At 46.9% G+C, this 27,144-nt stretch overlaps 9 protein-coding genes across 9 annotated transcripts; 5 read left to right on the top strand and 4 right to left on the bottom strand.

Moving 5' to 3' along the window:
- Positions 1–358: 358 nt before the first annotated feature.
- On the bottom strand, positions 359–841 carry ABOM_011667 (CGR1 family protein; the record flags this gene model as incomplete). Its single annotated transcript, XM_022538795.1, has 3 exons — positions 359–499; positions 567–712; positions 784–841. 3 exons carry the CDS (start codon positions 839–841, stop codon positions 359–361), a joined length of 345 nt encoding a protein of 114 aa, XP_022383718.1.
- A 613-nt stretch (positions 842–1,454) lies between these two features.
- amcA (putative mitochondrial ornithine carrier protein AmcA/Ort1) lies at positions 1,455–2,499 on the top strand (the record flags this gene model as incomplete). The annotated part of the gene is made up of 2 exons (XM_022538794.1): positions 1,455–1,565; positions 1,627–2,499. The coding sequence occupies 2 exons, from the start codon at positions 1,455–1,457 to the stop codon at positions 2,497–2,499; spliced, it is 984 nt and encodes a 327-aa protein (XP_022383719.1).
- Positions 2,500–3,166: 667 nt separating this feature from the next.
- On the top strand, positions 3,167–3,640 carry ABOM_011665 (cytidine deaminase; the record flags this gene model as incomplete). The annotated part of the gene is made up of 3 exons (XM_022538793.1): positions 3,167–3,251; positions 3,343–3,476; positions 3,551–3,640. 3 exons carry the CDS (start codon positions 3,167–3,169, stop codon positions 3,638–3,640), a joined length of 309 nt encoding a protein of 102 aa, XP_022383716.1.
- A 1,070-nt stretch (positions 3,641–4,710) lies between these two features.
- On the bottom strand, positions 4,711–9,242 carry ABOM_011664 (vacuolar protein sorting/targeting protein 10; the record flags this gene model as incomplete). The annotated part of the gene is made up of 2 exons (XM_022538792.1): positions 4,711–5,350; positions 5,416–9,242. 2 exons carry the CDS (start codon positions 9,240–9,242, stop codon positions 4,711–4,713), a joined length of 4,467 nt encoding a protein of 1,488 aa, XP_022383717.1.
- Positions 9,243–9,849: 607 nt separating this feature from the next.
- On the bottom strand, positions 9,850–11,761 carry ABOM_011663 (putative vacuolar protein sorting protein; the record flags this gene model as incomplete). Its single annotated transcript, XM_022538791.1, has 2 exons — positions 9,850–11,247; positions 11,699–11,761. 2 exons carry the CDS (start codon positions 11,759–11,761, stop codon positions 9,850–9,852), a joined length of 1,461 nt encoding a protein of 486 aa, XP_022383722.1.
- A 1,745-nt stretch (positions 11,762–13,506) lies between these two features.
- ABOM_011662 (exocyst subunit SEC10) lies at positions 13,507–16,250 on the bottom strand (the record flags this gene model as incomplete). Its single annotated transcript, XM_022538790.1, has 2 exons — positions 13,507–14,010; positions 14,067–16,250. The coding sequence occupies 2 exons, from the start codon at positions 16,248–16,250 to the stop codon at positions 13,507–13,509; spliced, it is 2,688 nt and encodes an 895-aa protein (XP_022383723.1).
- A 1,014-nt stretch (positions 16,251–17,264) lies between these two features.
- ABOM_011661 (ditrans,polycis-polyprenyl diphosphate synthase) lies at positions 17,265–18,411 on the top strand (the record flags this gene model as incomplete). The annotated part of the gene is made up of 2 exons (XM_022538789.1): positions 17,265–17,757; positions 17,822–18,411. 2 exons carry the CDS (start codon positions 17,265–17,267, stop codon positions 18,409–18,411), a joined length of 1,083 nt encoding a protein of 360 aa, XP_022383720.1.
- A 2,956-nt stretch (positions 18,412–21,367) lies between these two features.
- ABOM_011660 (ELMO/CED-12 family protein) lies at positions 21,368–23,614 on the top strand (the record flags this gene model as incomplete). The annotated part of the gene is made up of 3 exons (XM_022538788.1): positions 21,368–21,631; positions 21,714–23,082; positions 23,151–23,614. The coding sequence occupies 3 exons, from the start codon at positions 21,368–21,370 to the stop codon at positions 23,612–23,614; spliced, it is 2,097 nt and encodes a 698-aa protein (XP_022383721.1).
- Positions 23,615–24,240: 626 nt separating this feature from the next.
- On the top strand, positions 24,241–26,853 carry ABOM_011659 (putative cell cycle checkpoint protein Rad17; the record flags this gene model as incomplete). Its single annotated transcript, XM_022538787.1, has 2 exons — positions 24,241–24,987; positions 25,075–26,853. The coding sequence occupies 2 exons, from the start codon at positions 24,241–24,243 to the stop codon at positions 26,851–26,853; spliced, it is 2,526 nt and encodes an 841-aa protein (XP_022383709.1).
- Positions 26,854–27,144: the final 291 nt, after the last annotated feature.

Here is a 27,144-nt window from a genome sequence, read left to right as displayed (position 1 = left end):
TCCAACTGTACATATCACTAGAACCAAACGAAGCTAGTCAGTGAAACAGCAAATATCCTAAGTTCATGGATATATACATTCACACACATATATATATACATGTACATACATATATCATACACCTAACTCCTTGTGTCGCCACCCAACCAATAACTTGCACCGTAAGTATGATCTTTGTATTGCCTGAGGATCGGAATTAAGAACGCAACAAAAGAAAAAAAAGCAAACTACCCGCCATACACGCCGAACAAATCATAAACAAGACGGTGATGATAGGCGGAAAATAATAATGGATGGTAATAATAGTGGTGGGAAAAGAAAAAGAAAAAGAAACCAAGACAACTTTTTCCCACCACAATTACGAGTTGAGCAATTTGTTGCGCTTTTCCTTACGCTTCAATCGTTCGACACGTTTGCGATGCATCTTCTCCGCCATCTTCTCGTAACGCTCCTTCTCCTCCTTCGCAGCCCTACGCTCCTTGATTCTCTGGATATGCGCCTGTGCAAGGATGTCAGTAAGCTCGCACATAAAGCTCCCAATGCTCAATGATATTCGTTCTGCATACCTTCCGTTCCGCCTCCTTCTCTTCTTTGAGTTCCCTTTCGTGTTCTTTGACAGCTTCCTGGTGCTTGCGAGCCTCCAGTCTCTTTTCGTACGAGGTCAGACCAGCGTTAGGTCGGAACGGCTTTTTGGTATCGTGCCAGTTTTTTCCTGCGGGTCCGAGGTAGGAAAAATTAGCAGGGCAGGGTGGGATAAGTGGGGAGCGAGAATCTATTACATACCGTTTTTACGCATGCCCTTCGTGGGATCAGCCGGAGTGGCCGATACCGTGGATGACATGGCCAGCAGAAAAAGAAAATAGTAGATTAAGTAGAATGGCGCAAAGAGGCGGAACTCGGAAAGGGGCTCTGTGAGAGATGAGAAGCGGTTGATATAATTATGGTTTTCCTCGGCGGAGGGACTGGCCGCTCTGCGGCCTCGAAATTTGAGGAAAAAGTTATCTTAGGCCGATCAGATAAACGGATCTCGGCAGAAGTCTTCACCCGATGCCCACTTTGACATCTGCAATGAGGGATTTGCCATCCACGATTCTTACCCGGTCGCTGCTCTAGTTGAAATTATCACCACTACTGCTGCAGAAGCTCCCCACTGTTCCCAAAATCCCGCGTCTTGGCTTCATTTTCCATCTGCAGGCGATGCTGACTTGCTGATTTTATCGCGCGTGGGTTCGGGCTGACCTAGAAACCACTCGTTGATTACCACACTTACACCGCCCCCCTCCTTCAGGCTCCTCCAAAATCTTACCTTAAATACTCTTTCCCTCCGATTCTACAAGGAACCATACGATGTCCTACCGATAGAGTTTCACCTCTCTCGCTCTCATCTTTCCCCTTCTTTTTCCTTTTTTCATTTTTTCTTGGTTGGATCAGACGTAAATTCCCTCCTTACTCCCATGGCGGCTGCAGAACATGCGATCACACTCAAGAATGATATGTCAATGGAACTCCCTACACTTCCACCCAATCAGGGGGTTGAGGCGTTTAAGGATATAATGTTCGGGTCCGTAAGTAATCCTGCTTACCGCACTCCGTAGAGCGCTGCTTGTATTAACTATTCACCCAAAGACAGCAGGAATGGCTGGAAAGGTCATAGAGTACCCTTTTGACACGGTAAAGGTGCGGCTACAGTCTCAACCCGACCATTTACCTCTTCGATACAAGGGGCCAATAGACTGCTTTCGGCAGTCATTCCAGGCCGATGGATTTAGAGGATTATATCGAGGTCTCAGCGCTCCGATGGCCGGTGCTGCTATAGAGAATAGCTGCTTGTTCTGGAGTTATCGCATGATCCAAGATGTCCTAAAGTCAACATATTACTCTTCGACGGACCCATTGCCTTTCTCAGCCTTACTGGTCAGTGGTGCTGCATCTGGGTCCATCACTTCGCTTGCTCTCACTCCCATTGAACTTATCAAGTGCAAAATGCAAGTTCCTCTGGAAGGTTCCAGTGCAAGGGCTAGTCCACTGGCTTTGGTCGCATCTATCTTCCGCCAAGATGGTATCCTGGGATTTTGGCGAGGGCAGCTGGGCACTCTCATTCGAGAGACTGGTGGGGGTGCCGCCTGGTTTGGCGGCTACGAGGGAGTTTCAGCGCTTTTCCGAGCATATCCCACACCCGCTTCAAAAGGCGGTTCAGAGCATCAATCGGCTTCTCTCCCGCTTTATCAACAAATGATTGCTGGAGCAGCAGCTGGTATAAGCTACAATTTTCTATTTTATCCGGCAGATACAATTAAATCCCGCATGCAAACAGAAGATATAACTCACGGCTCAATTAATGGCCGACGACAAACTTTCTGGGGCGCCGGCAAAGCTCTATGGAAGCAACAAGGGCTCAAGGCCTTGTACCGAGGCTGTGGGATAACTTGCGCGCGATCAGCACCTAGTTCAGCCTTCATTTTTACAGTCTACGAAGGACTACGGAGTTATTTTGGATAATCTGCTCTACATTAGACGTTTCTTTTCTCTGCTTTTATATTGGATGATACCTCTGACCATGTTTCCTTTTTTGTCATTTATTTATTATCTTGTTTTGAGGGGGGGGGGTTCTTGCCACTAGAGTATTTTTCTTTTCTTTTCTAAGACAAAAAGGAACCCCCCCAAATGCATCTTGTTGCTTCCAAGAGAGTTAACTCGTCGGGCGTTGGCATGAGAACCGAACTCCTTTTTTCTGCTCGTATAGTTTTTCCTCTTTCCTCTACCTTCATGAACCCGAGTTCTAGATATTTTGTATAGCTATCTCACATCTTTGTATATAAGAGACCCAAACAATGGGCCGACTAATGAACATTTTTATGCATTGAAACGGGCACCGAGACCTGATGCTTTTCATTGGGGGAATCCCCTTGATTGCCTTCATAGTCCCATAATTTTGGCCCATCTCATATCTACACATCACAAACGAAGATACATACCAGCATAATCGCAAGTGGGGTATGCATCGTACTAGTTGCAGGCCAAATGACATAAATCCTCCTGATAGCGGAGCTCCTTTCCACGGCCGAACCCAGACCCCTCCCCTCTTCTATAATAACTTACGCTATTTATTCACTTATCGCCTCCCATCCCTACTGAGATAATTGAAATACTTCAGGCGCTAATAAACATGTCTTCTTCTAAATCCACTCTTACTGCCCAGGAACTGAAGGCCCTTGCCTCTAAGGCGATCGCTGCTAAAGCTACGGCCTACTGTAAGTCAGGTGCAACTAATGCATCACATAAGAGTTCCGTTGCTCGTTGCCACCGCTCCATGCGCTCTCTGATTTCTAAGTGTATCTAAAGGTCCGTATTCTAAATTCCGCGTTGGAGCATGTATTCTCACCCAGTCTGGTGAATACATCACCGGTGCCAATGTCGAAAACGCATCCTATCCTGTTGGCACATGTGCAGAACGAGTGGCCTTTGGTACTGCTGTCGTAAGTTGTGAACTCCACCGGCTACCTTGTAAATTGCACGGGACTTGCCCATTGACTCAGGACGATATTTGTAGGTCTCTGGATATCATGACTTCAGAGCTATTGCTATCGCCACCGATAGTAACCCTCCAGCGTCCCCATGCGGCATGTGCAGACAGTTGTAAGTTTGAACCCTCCCTCGCTTTATCCTTTCTTGCTTCGTTTCTCTGTCTTTGGCGGATGGGCATGATGAGAGGCTCGCACATGGCCCTCTCGAGTATTTTGTGATGCTTCATTACTAGCACCATTTGCGCCGCTGACGATAAATGTATAGCATGAACGAATTCACAACTCCCTCTTTTCCGATTTACATGTATGGCTCGGAAGGAACCTACACTATCAAGACAATGCGCGAGGTGTGTAACCGCTTTGTTAGATGGTTCCTATCGTGTTGTCTTTCTCATTTTTCATATCTAAACGCTCACTGGAAACGTGATTTACACCCATTGGTACTGACTCAAGCTCCTCCTGCAGCTGCTTCCCGACTCATTCGGACCGGAAGATTTCTCAAAGGAAAGGGTGTACTCATCATAGTTATGGTGACTCATCTCCTTCCATGTTACTTGGGCTTCCATTGGAGGCTACTCTTTCTGTTGCCTCTAAGATGCGTGCATACAAGGACACTGACAGAGAATGTTTGCCACTATTTTTAAGGGATGGATCCACTATGTGTGGACCTACATAATGGCTACATGACATCGTATAAAGCTTTAGGTCAAATTATTAAGGTCGACCAAAAAGCTTTTTCGTTATTAAGGAAGCTGTACTTCGAGTGATAAAATATTTGACTACTTAGCTGATACAATCAAAAGAGCTGTGGGGCCTCCGATTGGGATCATATTTTCCTTCTGCTCCCAGATGTCATTTTTCGGGAGACATCTGATATGCTATTTGGAAATCCAAGATCACTCAAGACCACTAAATCGGATGAACCAGGTTACCCCTTATTCTGTAGGTGTGACATCCATCCAGGAAATAGCAATAAAGGAAAATGGAAAAGGCGAAATAGGGAAACAGGGGAAGAAGGCAACCTGCTTTAGAACAGGGTTGATTTGATTAACGGATACAGTGGATCACACAACAGCACACTATAAATTCACAACACAGTATACAAGACATACTACTTCCGTAATATAACATAAATCGTAGAATCACCTTGGAGTTGACCGAAAGCATCGAGATGTAAGGGACGCGATCAAGCCTCATCCTCTTCATCCAATTCGGCGTCTTCTACGCCGAGAAGCTCATCCTCATCGTCGACAATGCTAGTATAATCGCCTCGGCGCGCTGCAAACGAACCACGAGATGCGTAGGGCCTTGAATAACCCCTGCCTCGTCCAAGGCGAATAAATCCACTGGCACTCCGCCACAAACTCGCAACTAAAAGTGGAAGAGCTCTGGCAACAGCCACGATGCCTGCCACAATTGCAATTGGCACCGTGACAAACAATGAGTCTCGGGACAGGAAGGTTCGCGAAGTGCCGGCATCTTCACCAAGGCGAATTTGCCCAAACTTACCATCCCACCTGCTATAGGCATAGTAACCAGCAGCGCCTGCCACAGCAAGAGGGGTCACGATGGCAAAGAACAGACCCACGCCACTTATGCCGTGCTTTTGCTTGTACTCCCCCTCCTTGTTAGGACAGGGTTTGGAGACAAAATGGTCCAGGTTTAGACCGCCCTGGCAAGTTGTTTGTGGAATGCGGCGGTATCCGGTTGGCTCCCAATACTCGATTGTGTCAGGATCCTTTTTACAGACTTCCATAGCATCCGGCTTAGGAAGTCCGGGAACAAGAGCACAGCTACCATCGCTCTGAGGTTCATAGTTGTAATCACTGGCCAACGTTAGTCTTCGCACATTATCAGCGAATCCGCGGAGGAATATAAATGAAACAATTACCATTCATAATCAGTTCTCGTGCATGTACAGTTCGTTCCGATGCTGTGGACATGGGATTCTCGCCAGTCGTTCCAACATTGGGCTGACGGCTTTTTGCGGTGATATTGTTCACTGTGACCAAACAGGCAATTATTCTCCTGGAAAGGGTGCTTTGGCTCCCAGATATAATAGTCATCACTATCGCCTTGGTTTTCATCCAACAAGCATGGTCTCGGCCGGATTCCGCTGAAGTCAATGTTGAACGTGGCGAACTTATCTTGAACTTCAGAATTCGATACTCTAGCCCAAAGAAGGAAGTTCTTTGAGGTATCGGATGGCAAGGTTGAAATATCGCTGATCCGCACTTCTACATCCGAAAACTGAAATTCTTCCCAGGTATCGCCCTCATCGAGGCTGTAGTGTATAGTTTTAGTGGGCTTGGACTCGGGCGCAATAACAATGACCGAGCCGGAGTCACCGTATTCCCACATATATTTCCCCTTCTTGACGGACTTCCAGCTAATTCCACCATCGATTGTAATGAACGTATCCGCTCCATCACCACCGGCTAGATGGTCACCCACATTACCCACAGCCATCATCAGACCAATTGCTGACCCAGAAGCAAAAGTATCCCGTTCGTCTTTGCGCTCTGTATAGCCATGGAGATGGAGTGAGCAGTCATCTGTGCCTTTCCCTGCCACGACCGAACAGTCAAAACTCTTGCCATCCGCGTCCTTGGCTGGAGGGGGAAGTAACATCCATTGCGCTCCATCATTATGAGTGATCATAGTCTTGAGCTTTTTTGGCGCTTTTTTCGAGACTTCAGCAACGTTGCTGACAATGTTTACAACAGCCACCCCCTCTAAGCCCTGCATTTTCTCAAAATCGACATATCCTAGACTGTTTCGGTTGACTGCATCGATGCTAAGAACGTACGATGTTCCGTTGCTATTACTCTTGATAATAGGGCCATACTCGGCCCCTTCTGTGCTGCTCGCCGTGACATGCAGGAAAACAGCGTGCGTTGAGCTTTCGAGCACGGTATAGGCAGTTTGAACAGGCACTTGAACGTTTGGCGGGAACTGTGCTCTTGCGAAAGTCCTGCCGTCAACGCTCGTACTAGCAACCAATGAATCAGGGTTCTCTGGCTGCCGCGATGCTACAATGATGAACTCCGACATTGTAGCGTAGTTTATGACATCAACAAATTTGACCTCATTGTCATTGAAAAATTCATCGCTTGACAACAATTGCAGTCGACTGTTCTTGCTCTGCTTTTCAAACCGCTCGCAGTATATGAGATTTGAACTGTTCGGCCGGGTTTCTCGACTTTCGAACTCGCATTTCTGAACATAGCTCAATAAAGGTTCCCAGTTCTTACCATGTCCTTTCTTTATAAAAGCGTCAGAATGGCAGTCACCGGAGTGGCAATCCACGGCGCCGGTCCAGATTAGCCGATCTTTGTGCAGTGGGTGGAACGCCATAGTTTGAAGGAAGCGATCTTGGGTGGGCGGGGCCGGAGCCTGAAATGGTTTGAAAGTATGGCCACGATCTTCAGTCCAAAACCCCTCTTTGCCATCGGTAAGAAGGAAGGCTACGTCGCTGCTATAAGGGTGTAGATAGACTCTGGATATTTCTTCTCCCTTAAGCGGCCTTTCCCATGTCTTGCCATGATCATGCGTCACATAGACTTCGTGCTCACTGTTTAACATTAAGATGGTTTCGTCACTGCCGGAGCTACTAGACTGGCGTTCTAAATAGTAATATTGCGCGTAGTCTCTTGCCTCGAACAACTGTAAAGTTACACCGACTTTGCCGTCAGTTGGTGGACTACCTGCGTCCTTGCAAGATCTTTCGATTTCCTTGTCCAAGTTTTCGCCACCATCTCGGATGCAAGCATTTCCTGGGATGAGCCTCCAGCCTGATGGGCCAATGAATTTATCATCAGGCGTTTTGCATTCGCCTTCCGGGGGGCTGAGTGGGGAGGGAAGGACACACCCTTTCCCATCTTCGGTACGTCTGTATTCACACTCGAAGTCCTCTGCTGTGCACTTGCATGCTTCAAAGATCGGCTCAGGGTCCTTGAATTCCTCGTCCACAAAGCAGTTTGCGTTGGCTCTTCTGCGCCTGTAAAATTGTTTATGACCCATCAAGCAATCGGGCTTGCCATCTTCGCCCAACCTAGCCGGCCATTTCTCAAAGTCTTCCTCATCGCATTTCCTCTCATGGAGGCCATCGAAGTCGACCGAATATATGACATATTCGCCATCTTGATCCTCCTTTAAAGAACCAACAATAATAAATTTCAAACTCGTGGAATCGGGTGTGGTGGTAACCATTGTGGGGTAAATCTTATGCTGGAGCTCGACAGACGCCCATTCTTTGCCATGATCAAGGGAGTAATTGATCTTGTCCACTTTACCTTCATCACGCACCGCTATAACAACGGCGCCCTGATCCCCAAACTCATACTTGTGGGGATGCTTAAGAGCACGGCGCCATGTCACCCCAGCGTCATCCGAGATATAGAGATTGCATTCAGCGTAATCTTGGAGATGGTTGCCTGTATTTCCTACTCCCATCACTAGCCCCGGTGCTGGGCTTGAGAACACCCGCCCTATATTTGTAAGCGCAGTTACAGAATGAAGATGCAGGTTTTCCCCGTCTGACTTCAAGGGCTGAAAAGTCCTGCCGTCATCAAAGCTAATCCTGCTGGTGATCTTCTTTTTGGCGGAGCTAGATTCAACTTCCTTTGGATTCTGTACAGTGTTGACCAGCACAATCCCTTGGATACCGGCAATTTTCTCAAAGTCGACCATTCCTTCCGAGTTACGATTAGTGTGTTCAATGTTGCGGGTGAAATAGGTGCCATTTGAGTTTGAAGTAAAAAGCACGCCCATGCCACTTCTTGGACTAGTCAGAACATCCACCTGAAGGCTGTAATTTGTACTCTCTAGCATCGTGTACGCATCCTCCTCTATTCGATGGCCATCGAACTCTGCGCGGTGCCAGGTCTTAGCATCAACTGTCACGTACAATGCGAGTTCCTCAGTCCCTTTAGATTTGGCCGCCGCTACGATGAATTTCTTAACTGCAGCGGTGCTAATAACCCCTGACACAGGTCGTCCTTCTTGGAGCTTGGTCTCCGTGCCTTCAGCATTGCCCCTGAAGTAGTCATCGGAGTATACAAGACGATTAGCGTGTGGAAGCGGTACTTTCAACCCTGGGACGACACAGAGCGAACGGTCCTTGATCTCATCGACCAGGTTCAGATCTTCAGCAAATTGCGGGTGACCCACAGCCCAAGCACATCCACCAGTGCTCTCACGCAGCAGTTTCACCGTAGCGAAGTCGTCTGTCGTGTAGTATGACCTTACAATGCAATATCGGCCAGCGCATTCCTCACCCTGGAATATGACTTTGCTGGAGTCCCCGCCATGGAACACGAGGGGGTAGTGCCTTATCGCCGGAAACTCAGCAATATTGAATGATTCCCATGTTTTCGCTTGATCCGTTGTAACCCAGTGGCGGCCCTTGGGTCCCAAGGCGTAGGCCTTTTTATTGTCATATGGGTGCTGTCTGATCAAAAGAACATGATGCTTCATCCCACCATCGTTGCCCTCAACAACTGACCAAGTTTCGCCTGCATCAACTGACCGAAGCAGATCGCCATTGACCGTGTTCATGAGAACAATGTCTGTGTCCTCGAAGTAGAAGAGGGAGCTCGGTTTATGAGCGATCTTAGTCGGTGGTGCAATTTTTGGCAGACTCGACTTTGCAGCACCGCGCTGTGCAATGAGCGCCAATATCAGGCAGCTCACTAGCAGTAGCCATCGAGATATCATGGCCGCGAGTCTTGAAACATTTGAAAAACACACACAAATGTTATGCTTCGATGAAGAGCTGGTACTCCGGTGACGTTTGGGTGATGCGGGAGAGAGGAAGAATCGAGTGGTCGGGCTCGAATACGCACTATCTAATTTGTACTGGATAAAACGGTGGTAGGTGGGTAAAAGTTCGGGGCCGCAAAGCAAATGGCTTCAAACTAAGAATGTAATGTGGTCGACAGCTGCGTGGCCTCAGAGGAGCTGCATGGTCACGTGTAAAGATTGCTTATCGAAGCAGTCGCTTTTTATCTTTGCTAATTGACCATAAAAACATCTGCTTCATCACTGTCCAGGATCACTACATGATACATATTAGCTTAGAATAGGAATTATGACTACGGATCGAAAATCCGTGCAATCCTAGAAAACAACTTGTTATATCATGTTCTGAAGTCACTGGTGGGTACCGAGGGTTTGCGGAATTTCTTAATATGGAAGATACAATACTTTCTCTATCTTATTTCCGATTGAGCTACCAGGAAAAGTCTATTCATGTATGTGAAAGCAATACCAATCAAAGAATCATTAATCATTGAGTATAGAAGCCGGTATTAAGGGCGAAAGCTCAGCATTTCTGTTTCCGAAACTTACGCCACATTTTCCTCATTAACCCTTGCTCGTCCTCACTTGATCCCCATAGGTGGGAACCACTATCCTCCAGTGGCAGCTTTAGTGGGTCCACCCTGGGTGGTGGCACGGTCGTCCGAAGGTCGGGTCTCGTTAGCGTCATCTTCAGAGTCATTTCGCGGTCACTACCTGGATGCTGCTTGTTGCCAGGCCTTGGTAGTAACAGCCATGACTGGTGTCTTGGATCTAGGCATCCAAGGTGTGATGAGCGAGAGTTTTGCATGACATATGAATGTCGAGGTACGTGCATTCGCTTCTCACACCATTCGTCTGAAACTGACGTGTCCTCATTGTCGAGGAACGTGCCGATAAATGTTTGAGGCTTCGTTTCAATCTCGGCTGGTGCTCGCTCGACTGGCATGGATTTTCTCTCATTTTTTAGAGCCGGGAAACCAAACTCAACAGCTTCATCAAAGTTTTGTGGAGAGGCCAGGTAAAGCCGCAGTTTAAGGCGGGCCTCGGGGTCCTGATAATATTGTGCCGATGGATCGATACTGGATATGGAAGATCGAGGTACATGGGCTTGACTTTGGCTCGGTGAGGGTCGAGAACTCGAATTACGAGCCGTGATATTCATCGGCGCTGTCGGAAACGTCGACGATCGTCGCAAGGGTTGCGCTTTTTGACGCGACACTGCCGATGTTGGTTTGCGGCCTGAAACGCCTGAATTAAATGACACTGCCGTTCGCAAAGAAAGTCGCCTTTGGGGTGGCAAGTTCGGCATCGGCTTGGCACCATGCGCGTGGTACTCGTCCAGCCTTAGGTCAAGATCTCCATCCTTTTCAAACCAACGGAAGTTACCATAGAGCGAGTTGTCCATGTCGTTATCAGAGCTCGAATCCGAATCCGAGAAGTCGAAGTATATGGTGGATGACTGTGAGGTCGCAACAGAGTTTCTGTCCGACTGAATTTCAGGACACTGATGCTGGGAACGGCTTGCTTTCTCCAGCGGGTAAGGCGCTTCCCTGGCAGCATCGAAGAACCGAGCTTCAAACTGCGTTCGGTGAAACCAACTCCGTTCTTCTTTGGAGAAGAGTTTCTGCTGGATCTTAGGTGGCAATGAATGAAAGCATCGCGAGTCTATGTGGACGGCAAGATGGGCCAACTGGAGCGAGTCGGCTTTGCGGAGCTTCTTAGTCGTGTTTGGGGAAAAAGACTTGTGCGGGTGGCACCTCTTATTCCTATTGATAGATTTTACGGCGGATGGCGGATAGGAGCGACTCTGAAGGGTACAAAAGGGGAGGCGGCGAGGCACTCTAGCCAAGCGGCGCTGATAGTGAAAACCATCCCAGCGATCATCCTGAGCTAGACGAAGGCGTTCGACATTGGAGAAGAACTATGGTAGGGGATAAAGAGACTATGTTAGCCACCAAGATCTGAGTGGAGCTTGTAGCAACCAATTCTCTGTTAAATAGCAAGCGGTCATGGCTCACGCAGCTTTACTCCGAGGGCTTAGTCCACACCATGGATGATAGTATAGCATTTCAACTCCAGTAGTGGGAGAGCGCTAGTGAAATCCATCCGCAAATCATCCGACCATGGCAATTTGGATCCGAACACGGACCAAGCTATTGCTCCTAGAGTGACGCTAGAGGGCCCCGCAATATTCACCGTTCGAATCCGAAGGAAAGGGGATGAGGGAAAGGAAGACGTGACAGAAGGATAGGATAGACAATGCCCAAATTCGAAAACACGGATAGAGTGAAGTCAAGACAGTCGCAACAATCCCCAACTTTTGCAGTACGGGATATACTAAGAAAAAGAATAATAACTTTCTCTTCACGTACCTTTCGTTGCAAAGCTGGAGGCAGAGATTCAAAAGACAATTCTTCGTGTGCTTTCCCCCTCATTTTCCCCCTCCTCTTCTCTATCCGCTTCCTTCCAACGCAATTTCAAGTACGTAGCAAAATAAGCAGAAAGGCCAGGCGTACAAGGGAGGAGTGCGGAGTATCAAGATAGGCGGTTATTAGTATATATACTCGAGCCTGCTTCACTGTAGTAGCCGTGCCCAAGTTCCTGAAAAGCTCAAGCATGCATGGCATTGTGGGAGTTTGCATTCCTTTTAAAGTAAAAACCAATTATGTTCCGGTGATATTATAGAGCATCCATCGAGAGGGACTCTCGTTTCCCAATTGCAGGTCGAGTGTCCCCTATACGGATCCCTTTTCATTCCAGCGGCAAAATTGCACCACCAGCAGACCGTACAGCAGAGATTCTCCACTTTTCCCCCTCACGCTCAGGCTACTTACTCCAGAGTAGTTTGTGTGAATGGGCACTAGCATGAAGGATTGCAAGCAGAGCTTAACTTTGGTTGGTTTATCCTTTCGCGCGCGCGTGCGCGCGTGCGCGCCCATAGCACTGACAATGGAACAGCTCATCCTATGGGGATGACCAAGTCAACCTCTACCAGCTGTGTAGACCAAACTAGTACTACCACCTCATCAACGACACATGCTTATACTTATTTGTCATTGGATGGCAGGAGGGAAGGTACCTTAGTACGTGGTACTTGTTTCTAGTATTAGTATCTTTTCTTGGCGCCGAGTTAAGTTGGGTCACAATGCACACATAAATTAGTATACACACAAACTACACAACGAATCAGAATAATGTGACAACTGTGATACCCAGATTTCTCTTCCCTTCTTAGCGCCAGGGTGGGTACTCGGTTTACACATTACGCCTCCCGTTGGTATGGTATATGCTTTTCTTCTCTGTTACGCCTTTCCCACTTCAACTAAACCCACTGTACATCTACCATATAATGCTGTGGGCGAAAACTGTATGCATACAATATTGATATGTATCTATACATGTGTGAAAGAGAGATGGAGATTATATGAAAGAAAATAATCTAGGTATCGACTCGGAAAGGAAAGAAAGGGAGGCGGAAGGAGGTAATTAATAATAAATGGTCATCAGATCTAGACGTATTCTGACCGTAGGATCTCGGCTAATACATCGATTGAATGAGCAGGGAGTGTGGTTATGCGATACACAATGGGTGCTATCAGTAGCAAGGATAAGTTCCGAGAGGCTTACGCCACCAAAAAGAGAGGGAGAGAGAATTGAGCCTCTCCAGTATGTACATATTATCCAGTAGTCACCGTTACACTCTTCTAAGATACAACCGATGGTGTTCATGTGCAAGTGCGACAATAATAAAGACCACGGCTGTAACTATGATGCTGTGTATACCTTGTCTAGACATGGTGATCCCCAGTACTCAAATCCCCATGAAAAAGCTAGGTAGGCTTGATACAACTGATCAATGGGTGTCACGTAAATCCGATTATCTGTCTCTGCGCTTCGCCGTTGGGTTGCCTTGTTATGAGCGTTGTGCACCACGACTGAGGTAAAGGTTTCACCCCGTTGCATGGCAGCTCGCATGGAAGTAGAGCCCTCCTAGTTTTTACAAAAACGGGAACAATGGAACTGGTCAAGCGATACCGCTGTCTAAGTTTAGAGATGGGTCTATAAACCTTAAAAAAAGTATTCCAACACGAGAAGAGCTGACCTCGAAACAAGATGCCATGTCAGGCTACATACCATACGAAGTCACCAGAATAACGAGGCACCCATAAACAAGCGAGACTCAAAGGACACTGAGAACATTCTGCATCGCAGCTGTGTTGGAATCCTCTCTTCGAGAGACATAAGCCCGGACTTCTTGCACGCTGAGGCCGGCTTCGACTTGGCCACTTCCCCCAGCGCCTCGCCCAGGACTTGTCCCACTATTGTTCCCAGGCCTGCTGCTGCTACTTGCTGCGCCATTCCAAACCTTTTCTCGTAAAGCTTCAGAACCTACAACGAAAAGGCTACCAACCTCCAGCAAGACGTCCAGCGCACCGCTAGGGCCCTTGACCTGCTCGTCTATGTCCCAAGACTTGAGGAGGTCTGTGTACTGTGTCATATCCTTAGTGACCATGAGGCCGCCAGGTCCATTGACCGCGAATCGCTTAAAATGCTCTAGAAGTAAACTGCGGGTTCCCATGGCTATCTCTGTTAGCAACTGTCGGAGATTGGAGCCACTAGGCGGTAGCGATGTTGCTGTCATGTTATGCACACGAGAGAGAAAAGTGCAAATAGACGCACAAGTCTAAAGATTTATCCGTTAGCACGGCATTATAGTTACCAGGCAATCATCCAACTGACCGGTGTCTGCAGCTTCTCCAACCAAGCTGCATTGTCTCCTTCCTTGGGCCGAAAGTCATTCTTCCTTTGGCTAGCAAGAAGTTTATTAATCCACGTCAAAGAAGCATCAATGATTTTCTGCTCAATCGTATTGACTTTCTCCTCGATTCGCATAGTTGTCAAGTTTGTCTTCTTTTCCATTTCTCGGCGAACAGTGATGCTCCCTGTTGCTAGGGGAATGAGTAAAGTGTTTATGCACATTACCATCAAGTTTGCGATGCCGATTGCGTTCCGGACCGCTGGAAGGTAAGCAAGATCAGGTTCCGTCTTTCCTGATTCTTGTGACGTTGCCGTCTCCAATGCGGCATCAAGACAAATCTCTATATAACCTTCTCCCATCATAGAAAGGAGAAGAGTCAACAGAGCCAACATGTCCTTCGGGGTTTCGCTGCTTACACTTAGCTCCAAGCCACGGCTAACTCCCTCAGCAAGCCATTTGAGCATTCGTTTGGCATGTGATATGCTAGGAAGGCCATCCTCTTCGGTGAGTTTGATATCAGTTCGTCTTAAGAGGTCATTGGCATCCCTCAAGCCCGCCACCTGAAGTAACATCCTTCGCTGTGTCGGTGAGTAATCTGAGGACTCTAGGCGATTGATATACGCGTCCCGTGCAGAGGATAGAAGTTCAGTACCCGACTTCGAAAGAGATGCCATGAAGGTGGTTGCTGCCTTCTTTCTACGTGCATGGAATGTGGTGAATTTGAAAAGCAAAGATGTATACAGCTCTTCCAATGTTTTCTTCTCCCTCTCGATATAAGAGGAACCAACAAAGTATGGCACGAATAGGTCTTCAAGTTGCTGATCGAGAACCAATGCCGTCTGAGCGGAAATGGTATCAGGGTGTTCGGTTAAACCATGAGCCTTTAAATCATCGACTAGAGTGCTGATGTAACTTCGAGAGCTCTGTAGGGAGCGTAAGAAGGCGAGTGATGAGATACTATTGGCCTTCTCCAGAACCATTTCAAGTCTCTGTTGAATGGATTGCTGGAACACGCGCTGCAAGAACTTCCCGAGGACTTGCTCGTAGTAGGGGAAGGCTCGCTTTATAATAGCTGATTCCTCCTGAATTACGACCTTAACCTCGTCAATGAGTGACTGAAGACTAGGGTCCACCTTCAGAGGCTCCGAATCTGGGTCTGCAAGTTGTTCCCAGGCTTCTGGATCCCCCCCTACTTCTTCTGTAACCAACTGACTTCGATCGATAAAGAACTGGTGCTGGTTGACAAATAGAGCAATAACACTAGAGCCCCCATTGAAATCCTGGAGCACAGTTGCGCAATCTTTCATACCTTCAAAGTTCGCCTTACGATAGAAGTCGTCGAATTGCTTTAGGAGATCTTTCTCTAACGTCTCCGAGAACTTCTCAATGATCTCCCTTGTATTCAGTCTGGTCAACACTGTCTCTTCAATCCTACCCTCATCTGCAGACCCATCCCCAGATGGGCCGTTGCTCTTTCCTCCTGAGTCGTTCCAGCTTTTCGGGTCAAGCCTTTGGCTAATCCTCAGTAACTGCCGCGCTATCTGTGCGGAACGTACTTTAGCTTCACCAGTACCGGACCTCCTCAGGTTCTCCAAAAGCGTAAGGTCTCCCCTATTACTTACGCTATCCCAACACTCGAGAAGGAAGTGAGCGTCAAGTGCTCGGCGTCTCTGTCGGTCAAGTTCTTCAAGCTTTCGGCCTGTTTCAACAGCCATATTACCGGTCGACCCTGAAAGTTCGCTCACGGAGAGCCCAGCTCCAGCACCTGTCCCATTGAGCGACGTATCAAGTTGTTGGAAAGATTCAATGGTCTGTTTCAGCTTCCTGCCAAGTGTACTTATATTCTGTGAGTGCTGGGCCTCGGCTCGGCGGACTGCGGCTGAAAGCTCGTTCTCCTTGATCTCTAAGTCACCAGAAAGTTCACCAAGTCTTCTCTGTGCATGTTCGAGGGTCCGAATGAGTGGTTTGGGATCGAATAGTTGGTTCCCAGTAGTCGGGCCTAGCGTAGAACGACGGTTTGAAATGGCACTGTCGGAAAGTGCTTCGATGAATTCTTTGACTATAAAATCACGGCTCGAAAAGTCCTCAAGAGTGAAACTGGGGCCCTGAGGGAAGACAGATCGCGACGTGGGGTTTGAAGAGGTAATGGACGCACTGTCTGGCATCTTTCCAACGAACGGCAAGGCTCCGTCGGCATCGGGTCATTAAACAGCTTAGTACTGTTATACGATGCAGTTTAAGGTATGTGCTTGCATCTAGAGCCGTTAACTGCTGATGGGCGTGGAAAACGGAGCTCTTATCTTAGTTTCACTTCAAGGGAATGCAGGATAATAGCCTCCTACTACTAGTAGTATTATTAGTATGGAGTCTGGAGATTAAGTGCCGACTAGTTCGATTGCGTAATTGTGTTTTCCTCCGCCGTAACTTATAGGGCTGCCTGTGACAAGTAAATGGGCCTGTCTCCCTAGATGTACTCACTGAGATGAAGTCAGACTGTCTTGTAGAACAGGTATGGCCGGTAACTCTCAAGAGGTTTGCAGATCCCATACCGTTAGTAGTAGGCCTTAACTACCTAAAGGCCACTTTACCACTCGGTAGTAAAGTCATACCTCCGTATGTACTATACATACTATATGTTCGTGCAGAACTTAGTACATGTACAGTACGGTACATACAGTCACATAATGTTTTGCTTATTTACATTACCTACATTTGTCCATATTAGGTTACCGCATCATCAGGCAAGGAAAATAAAGGAGACAGATGGCTTTAATACAAAAACATATGCCACCAATGTCCAGCCACAATGGCTGTGACCATTAGATCGTCATTGTGGCAATACACTGTATGTCCAGACATATGTACATACATACTCCGTACATACCTCGAGTAGATAATGGATAGGAGTGGGAGTATGGATCAAATGCGCTTGTTTACTGACCTGTCCAATTAGTAAATCGGGCTCTATGGTTGCCTGGGCCTGTAATGTTAGTGTAAACGTAGTCATCCACGAGGCCTTTGACGATGCTTTGCGCAAGGAGATAGTTGGAAAGACAACGCGCGCTTTGGTACCTTCCTGCCTGCTCACACTGACCACTTCAGACTTTCGGCACGTTAATTGATCCAACAAACACCTGGCAGGCTCATCTCAACTTCTGTTCGGGCATTCGCACTCAACCATGGTATCACAACGGGATAAAGAGCTGTTCAGAGATGACGTTCGTGCCCAAGGGACAAAACTTAGTGCTGCTGATCGTGAGAGCCTTTTGGAACCATACCTACCAGACCCCTCGGAGCTTCCACATCGGCAACTGCAGCGGCGCAGAAAAACTTCGCCCAAAAAGACCCCTATCCGGACTTTCCTGAAGTCACAACTGCACCAGCTGACCTACACTCTCATTCACATTTTCTTTGGTATCGTCGTTCGCCTCGCCCAGAGCTACCATGCCGTCGTGGATAGGGTGTTTGCCATCGTCTATTATCATCACCGCACCCCCGAATTGATCAGAAAGGATGTCAAGAATTTGGATCGTTTGCCGGAGCACTTGAGTGTTATATTATCACTGCGGCAGGAGGAGGATTCTTTAACAGTTTTAATGGATGAAGTGGCAGAGCTTGCTGCGTGGAGTGTCAGTGCCGGGATCCCTGTGTTAAGCGTTTATGAGAAGAGTGGTGCGTCTGTCCTCTACAAATCGAAACGGTGCGAAATAACTTTCCTAACGATTATATTGCTTAGGGGTCCTAAAATCATGCATTCCCACTCTGCACCGCATCGTTACAGGCAAGCTATCTGCGTATTACGGCTCTCCTTCCCAACAACCAACGTTACGACTTTTTGCTCCTCATCACTCTGTGTATCAACCACAGGACAGCAGCTCAACTGAAAAAGCCAACACTGATTCTCTGACTGTGCTTCTATTGTCGGCTACCGATGGCCGGGAAACATTTGTGGACTTGACAAAGACGCTCGCGGAGATGTCGCAGAATAGAAAACTATCGCCAGAAGATATCACAGTAGAACTGGTCGATGCAGAGATTAGCGAGATCACGACACAGCCATCTCAGACAGCATTACCGACCTCCATTGGGAACAAAACAGCATCTATTCCGGACATTTCAGTAAAACCAGAGCCTGACTTACTATTAGTATTCAGGCCCTTTTTGAAATTAGATGGTTATCCACCCTGGCATATTCGACTTACGGAGATGTATTGTACAGGTGACAAGAGCAGCAGCATGACGGGGTATGGGGAGGCTGTTGAATATCAGGGCTTTCTTAGGGGCCTATGGCATTATGCAGGGGCTCAAATGCGATTCGGTCGTTGAGCCTTTTTCCCCTCCTGACTGTCTTTCTATTTCCATACTCACATCCTTCCAGTTGTTGAAAGGACCTAAATCGAGGCTTAATATTAAGCGTCATATTGTTTTTGATGAGTGACTTTGGGAAGATGGTCCGAGAATAATGAACTACACCTCCAATTCCCACAGGCCATACACATGCTTGGTGTAAGATTATATGCATATCACAGATTGACTAGATCCCCATGAATAGGCAGCGTGTCCTGCGGTGTCTATATAATTGGTCTTAGTTAAAACATTTGAATGACTATACCGTAGGGTAGGCTATTTCTTCCCATGTAATGCGTCCCTTATTCTGCTTATGTACATGATGTACTTGTGCCTTTCCCAGTATTTGGATGAGATTAGCAAACCCAGGCAGCGTTGTTTTGCATTGGAAAATCATGATTTTCTATTGGTTTATCTCGTACTGGTTTACAATAGCGTTGGGCTTGTTTACTGGCTTACTCTATGCATATTTTGGTAGATGCGCCTCTAAATGAGGTATTCGTGGCCCTGTAATCCGTATGCTGTAGAATGTTCTAGTACTGTGGGCACTTTACGTGTATGTACAGCATATTTAAGACAATCCACATATATCTCCATTAACTCTGATATTAGCCGCTGTAGGGGGCATAGGCTATATACCACTCCGAACTGGTTTCTCTAAGTAGAGAAACCTCAGAACATCGGTACTGTGAATAACAAATGGATGTCTTGATCAATTGCTTAGTACGAGCAAGATATTGAGGCATTCTACCATGTCAATTTGTCTCGTCATCAAACTGATTAGATCATCCGCTTATGGGCTGAGAGTCACGGGTCAACTTCGAGGTCTTAATAGAGTGAACCCCGAGCTCACGACTATTATCTCCCAAATGTAACTTGATGACCAGGTACTGCTTGTCTCTGCTGGGCTATGGGATGGACTTGCCAGTGTGATAAATGATCACGCACACAGTCCAAACATCGAACCACTTCTATTCCTGTTTCTGTTACTCCTTCCACCGCACAGCACGAGCATATCTTCCTCGGCTGTCTGAAATGTGACTTATTCTTGTTTGTGTCGTCTTGTAACCAGTTCGAGGCATCTTTGAACAGTTGACTCTCCCCGAGAAGATATATAGAGCCACTGCAATGAATAGCATCGCAATGGCGGAGACAAATATAGCAGCTACGCTCGCCGCACAAATCACAGTCGACATATGCATCAAGTACTTCCTTGGTGGTTGGCCTTCTGTGGCATATGTGACACGGTCGTAAACATGAAGCAGATGCGCAAGTATTATGCTGCGAGTGGGGACTCGGAGCAAGGGTTCTAGGAGATACAGGAGGGGACGATACATTAGAGGTTCCGGGGGTACATATATTTGGTGATAGCATCTTCACCTGCGTTATGCTCGACTCTGGCGGCTGCGTGAGGCTATTCGACCAGGCCTCTGTACTTTGTGGATGGATATATGACTGTTGAAGAACTCTTCGTTTTCGAGGAATGCATTGCTGGAGAGCGGAAAATTCTCCGTTATCACCAGCCAGCTCTGGACAATCTAAACAAAACGGGGCGTTTGATGTACAAGGTGTTGTCGGAATAGGTTTGGTACTGTAGGACATATCCTTCAGATTAGTTAATTTCCCAGTCTATCGGCTCAAATCAAACCCTCATTGTTGTGTTCTTTCCCTTTCTTTCTTTTTGTTTGTTTAGCCGTGCCCCGGGTGTAATTGTCTTACTTACGTATTAGGTATATTAACAGCGTCGGACAGAGTCAGATCCCTTTTTCGCTTCTTCAGTTGTGAATTTAGAATAGACATGTTGTCCTTCTCAGGCATGATGCCTGGCATGGTGGAACGGGGAGCTGTTGTCGGGAAATACGTGGATAAGTTCATCGGAGAAAATACCTAAGGGCTAGAGAGCTGCAAACAGGGAAATGGGATGAGTGCTGGGTAAAGAGAGAAAAATCAAATAAATGGCATGGAATGAATTCGGTGCCTTTTTTCAGTCGACGTACGCGGTACGCTAACCCGCCATAAGCGATGTAGGGAAATGAGAAGAGAGGTGAAGATAATATATAAAACACACTTCGAGGCTTAAGCTTGGCGTCAGGTACAGGTAAAAGATCCGCTGTGTTTTAGCTCTAGTTCGGTTGTGGTGTATAGTACTGGTTAGTAGTATATTACATAGATATCCCTAGCTGTACTAAGAGTTTTACATTGTACTATGTATATATTCTGGAGTACATTGTATGTGCCTATAGATACCAACTCCTACACGGTAGTAGTAGTAGTAGTAGATATGTAAACTACTTGCGTAACGTCAATTACAGCACCTACTGTTGTAGCAAGGTACAAAGTCTTGGTAAATATAATATACAAGAAGTCCAGTAGGTATAGACTCAAGTGCTAGTGCATGCCTTTCTTGTAGTGTAAGGGTAGAGGTTCCTATCAAATTACTTGGTAGCAATGAATCATTCAGTGACTTGTTATTTACCCACTCTCACGCCATTAGCCTCCATACAGAGTATTTAGTTCAATAAGTACTCCATTGCTCCATACTCTGTACTCTGTACAGTCTTAAAACTCAGACTACCCACCACACCCATTTAAGTATGCCCATGTGGGTCCTACTAGTATATTCTGGATGAACTACCTCTCAAGTTAGTCTAGTTACTACTCCTTACCAGCCATCTTACCTTGTTCTTGGCTTCAACGAATCCCTGAGTCAAGAGCCGCTCCTGTTATCCATCGCCTTTTCTTAAATATCACCCCTATGGGTGCTCGTATCGTCAATATTTCTGAGCACATAACCGTTTGTCGCTTCCCATAATCAACGTCATTTGCCATAACCCCCGTAACGCAGAAGTGATTTTTTGACTCGCCTTACCTAGTCTCTACAATCTGAGTGACACTATTGGGATCATCGACTTGGAACAGTTGTGGCATCTTCGCGATGGAAAACAATATTTCCGAGCTAGTTGAGAGGTTAGGGAGCGACGAAGATGCGGTACGAAAAATGGCAGTCTTCAAACTTCAAAGTAGCATTGGCGACCCATCGTTTGCCGATATCTTTATTGCAGAAGGAGGCCTAAATCGACTACGCTATTTGAGCTTACATGCCAGTGGAAACACACTGGCATATAGCCTTACAAGCCTTGCCAGACTATTAGAAGTGGACAAAGGATGGGAGTTCGTCGATCAAGAAGTGGTTGAAAGAGTATGTCGTGGGATTGGCGCGCATTAATCAATGCCCTGTATCAGTCAATATCCATGCTGATAAATGACCCTGCCCCTTTTAGATTGTCGAACTTATAGTAACGCATCCTTTGGTCAACATTCTGCGTGGTGCAATGTCTATCCTGGTTTCCATTGTATCGCACCCTCATACAGGTGGTCGCTTGTCGCAGAATGGGACTTTTGGCTTTCGTGCTTTGAAACCCGCGATCGCTATCTATCCGCAGTTTTTGGAAATGCTTGTTAGCAGGCTCTCATCGGCCGATCATGCGCTTTGCGCCAATGCGCTTCAACTTATAAATTCTCTTATGCGCGACTCAATCACGAACGATTCCGAATTAGAATGGCCCAAGTTTATCCAAAAACTACAGGATCTGGGTGTGATTCGAGCAGTTTATGCCCTGATGCAAAGTAGCGCATTACAGGATCATGCGCATCCTTTGATTGAATTCCAATCTTTAACCAAGGTTCTTCTAAGGAAATGGAGAGACATCGCGCTAGATTTGGAAAAGCCAGAACATAGACGAGCACTTAAAGGTATACACTTGGCTAGTAACAGTGAACGGGAACTAGAAAAGGGGACTGAGAGTGGCAATGAGGCACGACGTTCAAAAAGGCACAACCCAGAAAAATGGCGCCGACTGGGGTTCGAGTCGGAGAGCCCTACTGTGCAATTTGAAGCCATGGGTTTCCTGGGAATGATGGATCTGGCAGATTATATCAGAAACTACCAAGATGAATTCCAGAAATTGCTTTTAGAGCAGTCGACGAAGCCGGCGCAAAAGCGGTGTCCCATAGCGCGCGCTTCTTTGTCTGTCACACAGATCCTCTACGAGCATTTTGAGGTTGATAAGTCAGAGATGGAGGATGCGAAAAGCTACCTAATATTAGAGTCTCGCGCTAACCTCGACAAAATATTTAAACCCTTGCTGTTACATTGGACCCGCCTACATGTCGCGGGTCTACATGCCTTTTTCCGATTATGGAAGGTCACTGGCGCGGAAGTGGAAGACTACGAGAAAATCGTGGAACTTGTTCGTATCCTTGTCGAATCCGTTGTTGGGGGAGCACCACGAACAAGAGATGTACAAGATGTGGAGGACGACCTGGCAGAATTCGAATATTCTCGGCTTCGCGAACTACAAATGGAACTCCTGGAGCTTACATATGAGGATGTTTGGGGGCAGCATTTGCGACAAGTACGCGAAGAGCTACACCATGAAGCCCTACTGTTTGTCAAGGAACAGAGAATTAGATGTCTGCTGCAAGGTGCTTGGTTTCCTAACGACAGCAGTCCCACGGCGGAGATGGTGGCTTCGGGGGATTCCAGCTGGAAATTTGTCCAGCTCTCACATAACCGAAGGATTTTGCATTTTGGGCATTTCGACAGCGTAAAAGCAAAGTGCCCAGAGCTTGATGCACTTCCAGAGAAGCGTAAGAATGCTTCCTTTTCTTCAGTTCCCCCACGTCATTACTGAGCTAATCATCTGTTACTCTACCAGTCGATCTCTCAATTGTATCTTCGGTAGTTTCGAATGTTTCAGCAACCTCCGATGACTCCTCGTCGTCGACGGTCAAGAGTGTGTCGCATCGCGTCTCTGCTACCAAGATCACAATTCATGGCCATGCTCAGTCTGGTTCGTCCACAGATGACTCAAGAAAGATCGAAGGCCATGCACGCTCAGCCAGTAAAGCAACTCACAGGGAAGCAGTTCTATTGACTCTGCGGCCACAATCACCAAGCATCGCATCTGAGTGGCTTGACGGCTTACTTATGCTTCTAAACCAACAGCCTATCACAGCAGAGACAAGCAAATTGGTAAATTTGGTCAGCGACTATGGGCTTAAGATCCGGTTATTGAATGTTAGGTTCGATGATGGAGTATTCGCGGGTGAACCTCCAGGTGTTCCCTCACGGGAAGACCTAGAGGATGATTATTATTATGATGTTTTTGGGGGGGCTTAGGATACTTGTCATAGTTTCTGCTTTTTGTTTTGTTTTCTCGTCATTTATTACCCATGGAACTATAGTAGCGAGCCATGTCAAAAACAGTTGAATGTTTGTCCATGTGCTGTTATTAATTAGCTTGACTTTGATATTGATCAATATATACCCTGTCTGTTTTCTTCCTCATCCTTCCCCAACCCTTTTTTCTGCTTTCTCTCCTACCACCTAAACTAGATCATCTAAATGTCGAGCCCCGTAATTGTTATCTCACCTAGTATTTAGTCACATAATTGTATCCACCGTACCTTGGCCCCAGTAAGCTCCTACGTGGATGCTGCTGCTGCTACTACTACTACTAATCTACTATTACGTCGACGACGATAGTATTATGTACATGCATGCATCAATCTATACCTTCTTGGCTTATTGAGACGAGGTACGGTACCGTACGTAACCTAACTTATAATACCGTTCGCTGAAACATAGGGAACAAGCACATCCTTTCTCTAATCATTGAGCCTATCGATAACGTTGAAGGGCTTGCTCTTTGGTTTTATTGAAGGGACAGGCATAACAGACACGTTTGATGTCTTTCCAAGGAACTCCCTTACAATGACTTCTGCATATGTCCATATCTCCCAATGATGGCTAATCGCCCCAGCAAACGTCAGCGGAGATTGGCCATCCATCCGTTAGATCAGGACGCTGACACGGAGAATAACCAGACGAGACCTACTCACACGCCTTCTAGAAGGGGCAAAGCTGATCCTGTAACCTTTTCAACTAAACCTTCACAACTTGAAACGAAACATATCCCGTCAGACCCAAATCGAGCTTACTCCGGTCTCCAAGTCCACCACTCCTCTCCGCCCTCCGATAAGAAGACGCGCACAACATCGTCCCTCCAGAAATTCTTTGAACCTACAAATAGCGAACAAAGATGGTCCTCCCAGAAATTCGAGACGACGTGTCTTCCCACAAAGCAAGCAATAAAAGGGGTGAATGGCAGTGGGGAAAACAACAACAACAACAATGACGACGATATAATAGATGATGATTATGATTCCTACGATGAGTTATTTACTCAACAACTCGCGAACGAAGAGGTAGCACGAGATATCAGCGAGGACCAAACGCCTCCGCGGGTGCAGTCACCAAAAAGAAACACAAGTGTTGCGCGTAAATCCACGAACACACGCAAACGCTTCCTCCTGCCAATGGTCTCTGATCAAAAAAATAACAGCTCATCATCAATCACCCCTCAGGCTCATAAGCTACCTTGGGCGCAGCAGTACTCTCCTACAAATCTAGACGAGTTGGCGGTCCACAAGAGAAAGGTGTCAGATGTACAAAGTTGGCTTCGCAACGCCTTTGCAGGAACTAGAGAACGTGTAAGTTTCTACTTTCTGTCTTTTATGTAATTCCGACCCAAAGTTGTATTTGCGGCGATGTTGGAGTTCATGTCTTGACGGTAACAGAAACTACTTGTCCTTCGGGGTCCTGCGGGGAGCGGGAAAACAACCACAATAAACATATTGTCTCGGACGTTAGGGTTCGATATATTCGAGTGGAAGAACCCCCCAGCTTCAGAGTTCGCTACAAAAGCATATGTATCCGTTGCTACTCAATTTGAAGATTTCCTAGGCCGCGGTGACCAGTTTAGAAAGCTTGATTTAGACGGGCCAACTGACCTTCCACGAGACTCTAATCGCTATGCTCAGCAGCGTATCATTTTGGTTGAAGAGTTCCCAACTCTCTTGCATCGAGGCTCTTCTAGTTTGGCTGCATTCAGGCTATCTTTGCAGCGGTATCTTGCTATGGAGGCTACATTGCCCTCCAATGGACTTAATCGGAGTGGGATCAAAGCCCAAGCCAGCTCTCCTATTGTGATAATCGTTTCAGAAACTCATCTCACATCAGGTTCCTCGTCGGAAAGTTTAACAGTCCACCGACTACTAGGACCAGAACTTTTCAATCACCCCGGCACAACCATCGTTGATTTCAACAGTATTGCTCCAACCTTCATGTACAAAGCCTTGAAATTGATTTTGGAAAAGGAAGCTCGCCATTCCAGGCGCAATAAGGATCCAGGCCCTGCCATATTGCAAAGCATCTCTAGTTCAGGGGACATTCGAAGTGCAGTCGCTTCCCTAGAATTTCTTTGTCTTGTTGGGCGTTGGGGAGCCCCTGCCAGAGGGGTAAAGAAGCCGTCTCGCAACAACGTAATCCTCACACCCACGGAGAAGGAGACACTGAAGCTAGTAACACAAAGGGAGACTAGCCTAGGAATATTTCATGCTGTCGGGAAGATTGTATACAACAAGCGAGACGATACGTGTGTCGCAACCGAAGGTCCTATATTACCATCGCCTCCAGAGCATATGCGACATCATGGCAGACCAAAAGTCTCACAGGTCCCTGTCAATGAGCTTGTGGAAGAGACAGGGACTGATACACAAACTTTCATCAGTGCCCTGCATGAAAATTATGTACCATCTTGCGATGGCCCATCGTTTGTGGATTGTGTCGATGCATGTATAGTCGCTCTGTCAGACAGTGATATATTATGTGTCGATCATAAAGGGCTGTATGGGAGTCGTACGAATAGAAGCAGTGCCGGTGTCGATGTAATGCGACAGGAAGACATAAGTTATCAAGTTGCTGCTCGTGGTTTACTGTTTGCTCTCCCTCACCCAGTGAAAAGACGTATAACGACATCAACTCGTGCAGATCGATCGAGTGATGCCCATAAAATGCTCTTTCCAAGCACGTTGCGGCTGATGCAGGAGGCAGAGGAGATTGGAGGCCTTACGAATGTTTGGGTGAAAAGGCTGCTGAATTCATTTCGCAGGACATCGTCAGACCCGGATCCAAGCTGGTCCGCATCGTTGACAAGATGCAAGTCAGATTGTGTAGAAAATTACCGCGATGATCAAGCGGGAATCGTGACCATGATACCTCGAGAAGATCTCGTGCTGTACCACCTACCATATCTCACAAAGATCCATCGCGGTGAGGCCGAGATCGCCCAGCTTCGAAGGATTACTGGATTTCATGGAGCCGGGTGCCCACACAATTGCCAGGGAAATAACCTTAGTGGAAACAGTCTAGTTTTGGCTTCTGCTGGTCACGATATCTCTCAAAGGCTACATTCAACAGATCTCCAAAGCAGCACTTTTGGGTCCCAGCTGCCAGTTAACTACGAGCAGGAGGAGAAGCTTATCTTGAGCGATGATGATATTGTTGACGATTTGTGACATCTCTCGTCACAGGCACCAGCTGATCCTGTGTTCTAGTTTAATCCAGGCATCCAGCCGAAGCTTACACTAGTATATCTCATGATATTTGGGTGCAATGGAGGAGGTGAACATTTAAGGAAGATTGCCCGATAAGACTATGCCAGAAGCCTCGCGATTGTATCCGTACGGAGTACTTATGTTGAAATCATCCTTAATTATGTTGTGGCAAGGTAGATGCATGGCTAATCAGTCTCATATAGTTAATTAACGTAACCGTGAGCGGGTCAGTCATGTAGGCAGGCCACCTCT

Source organism: Aspergillus bombycis, assembly GCF_001792695.1.
Source record: "Aspergillus bombycis strain NRRL26010 chromosome Unknown contig00165, whole genome shotgun sequence".
Classification (NCBI taxonomy): Eukaryota; Fungi; Ascomycota; class Eurotiomycetes; order Eurotiales; family Aspergillaceae; genus Aspergillus; species Aspergillus bombycis.
The sequence above is the reverse complement of the archived record's forward strand: the minus strand, read 5'-3'. Positions and strand labels throughout refer to the sequence as shown.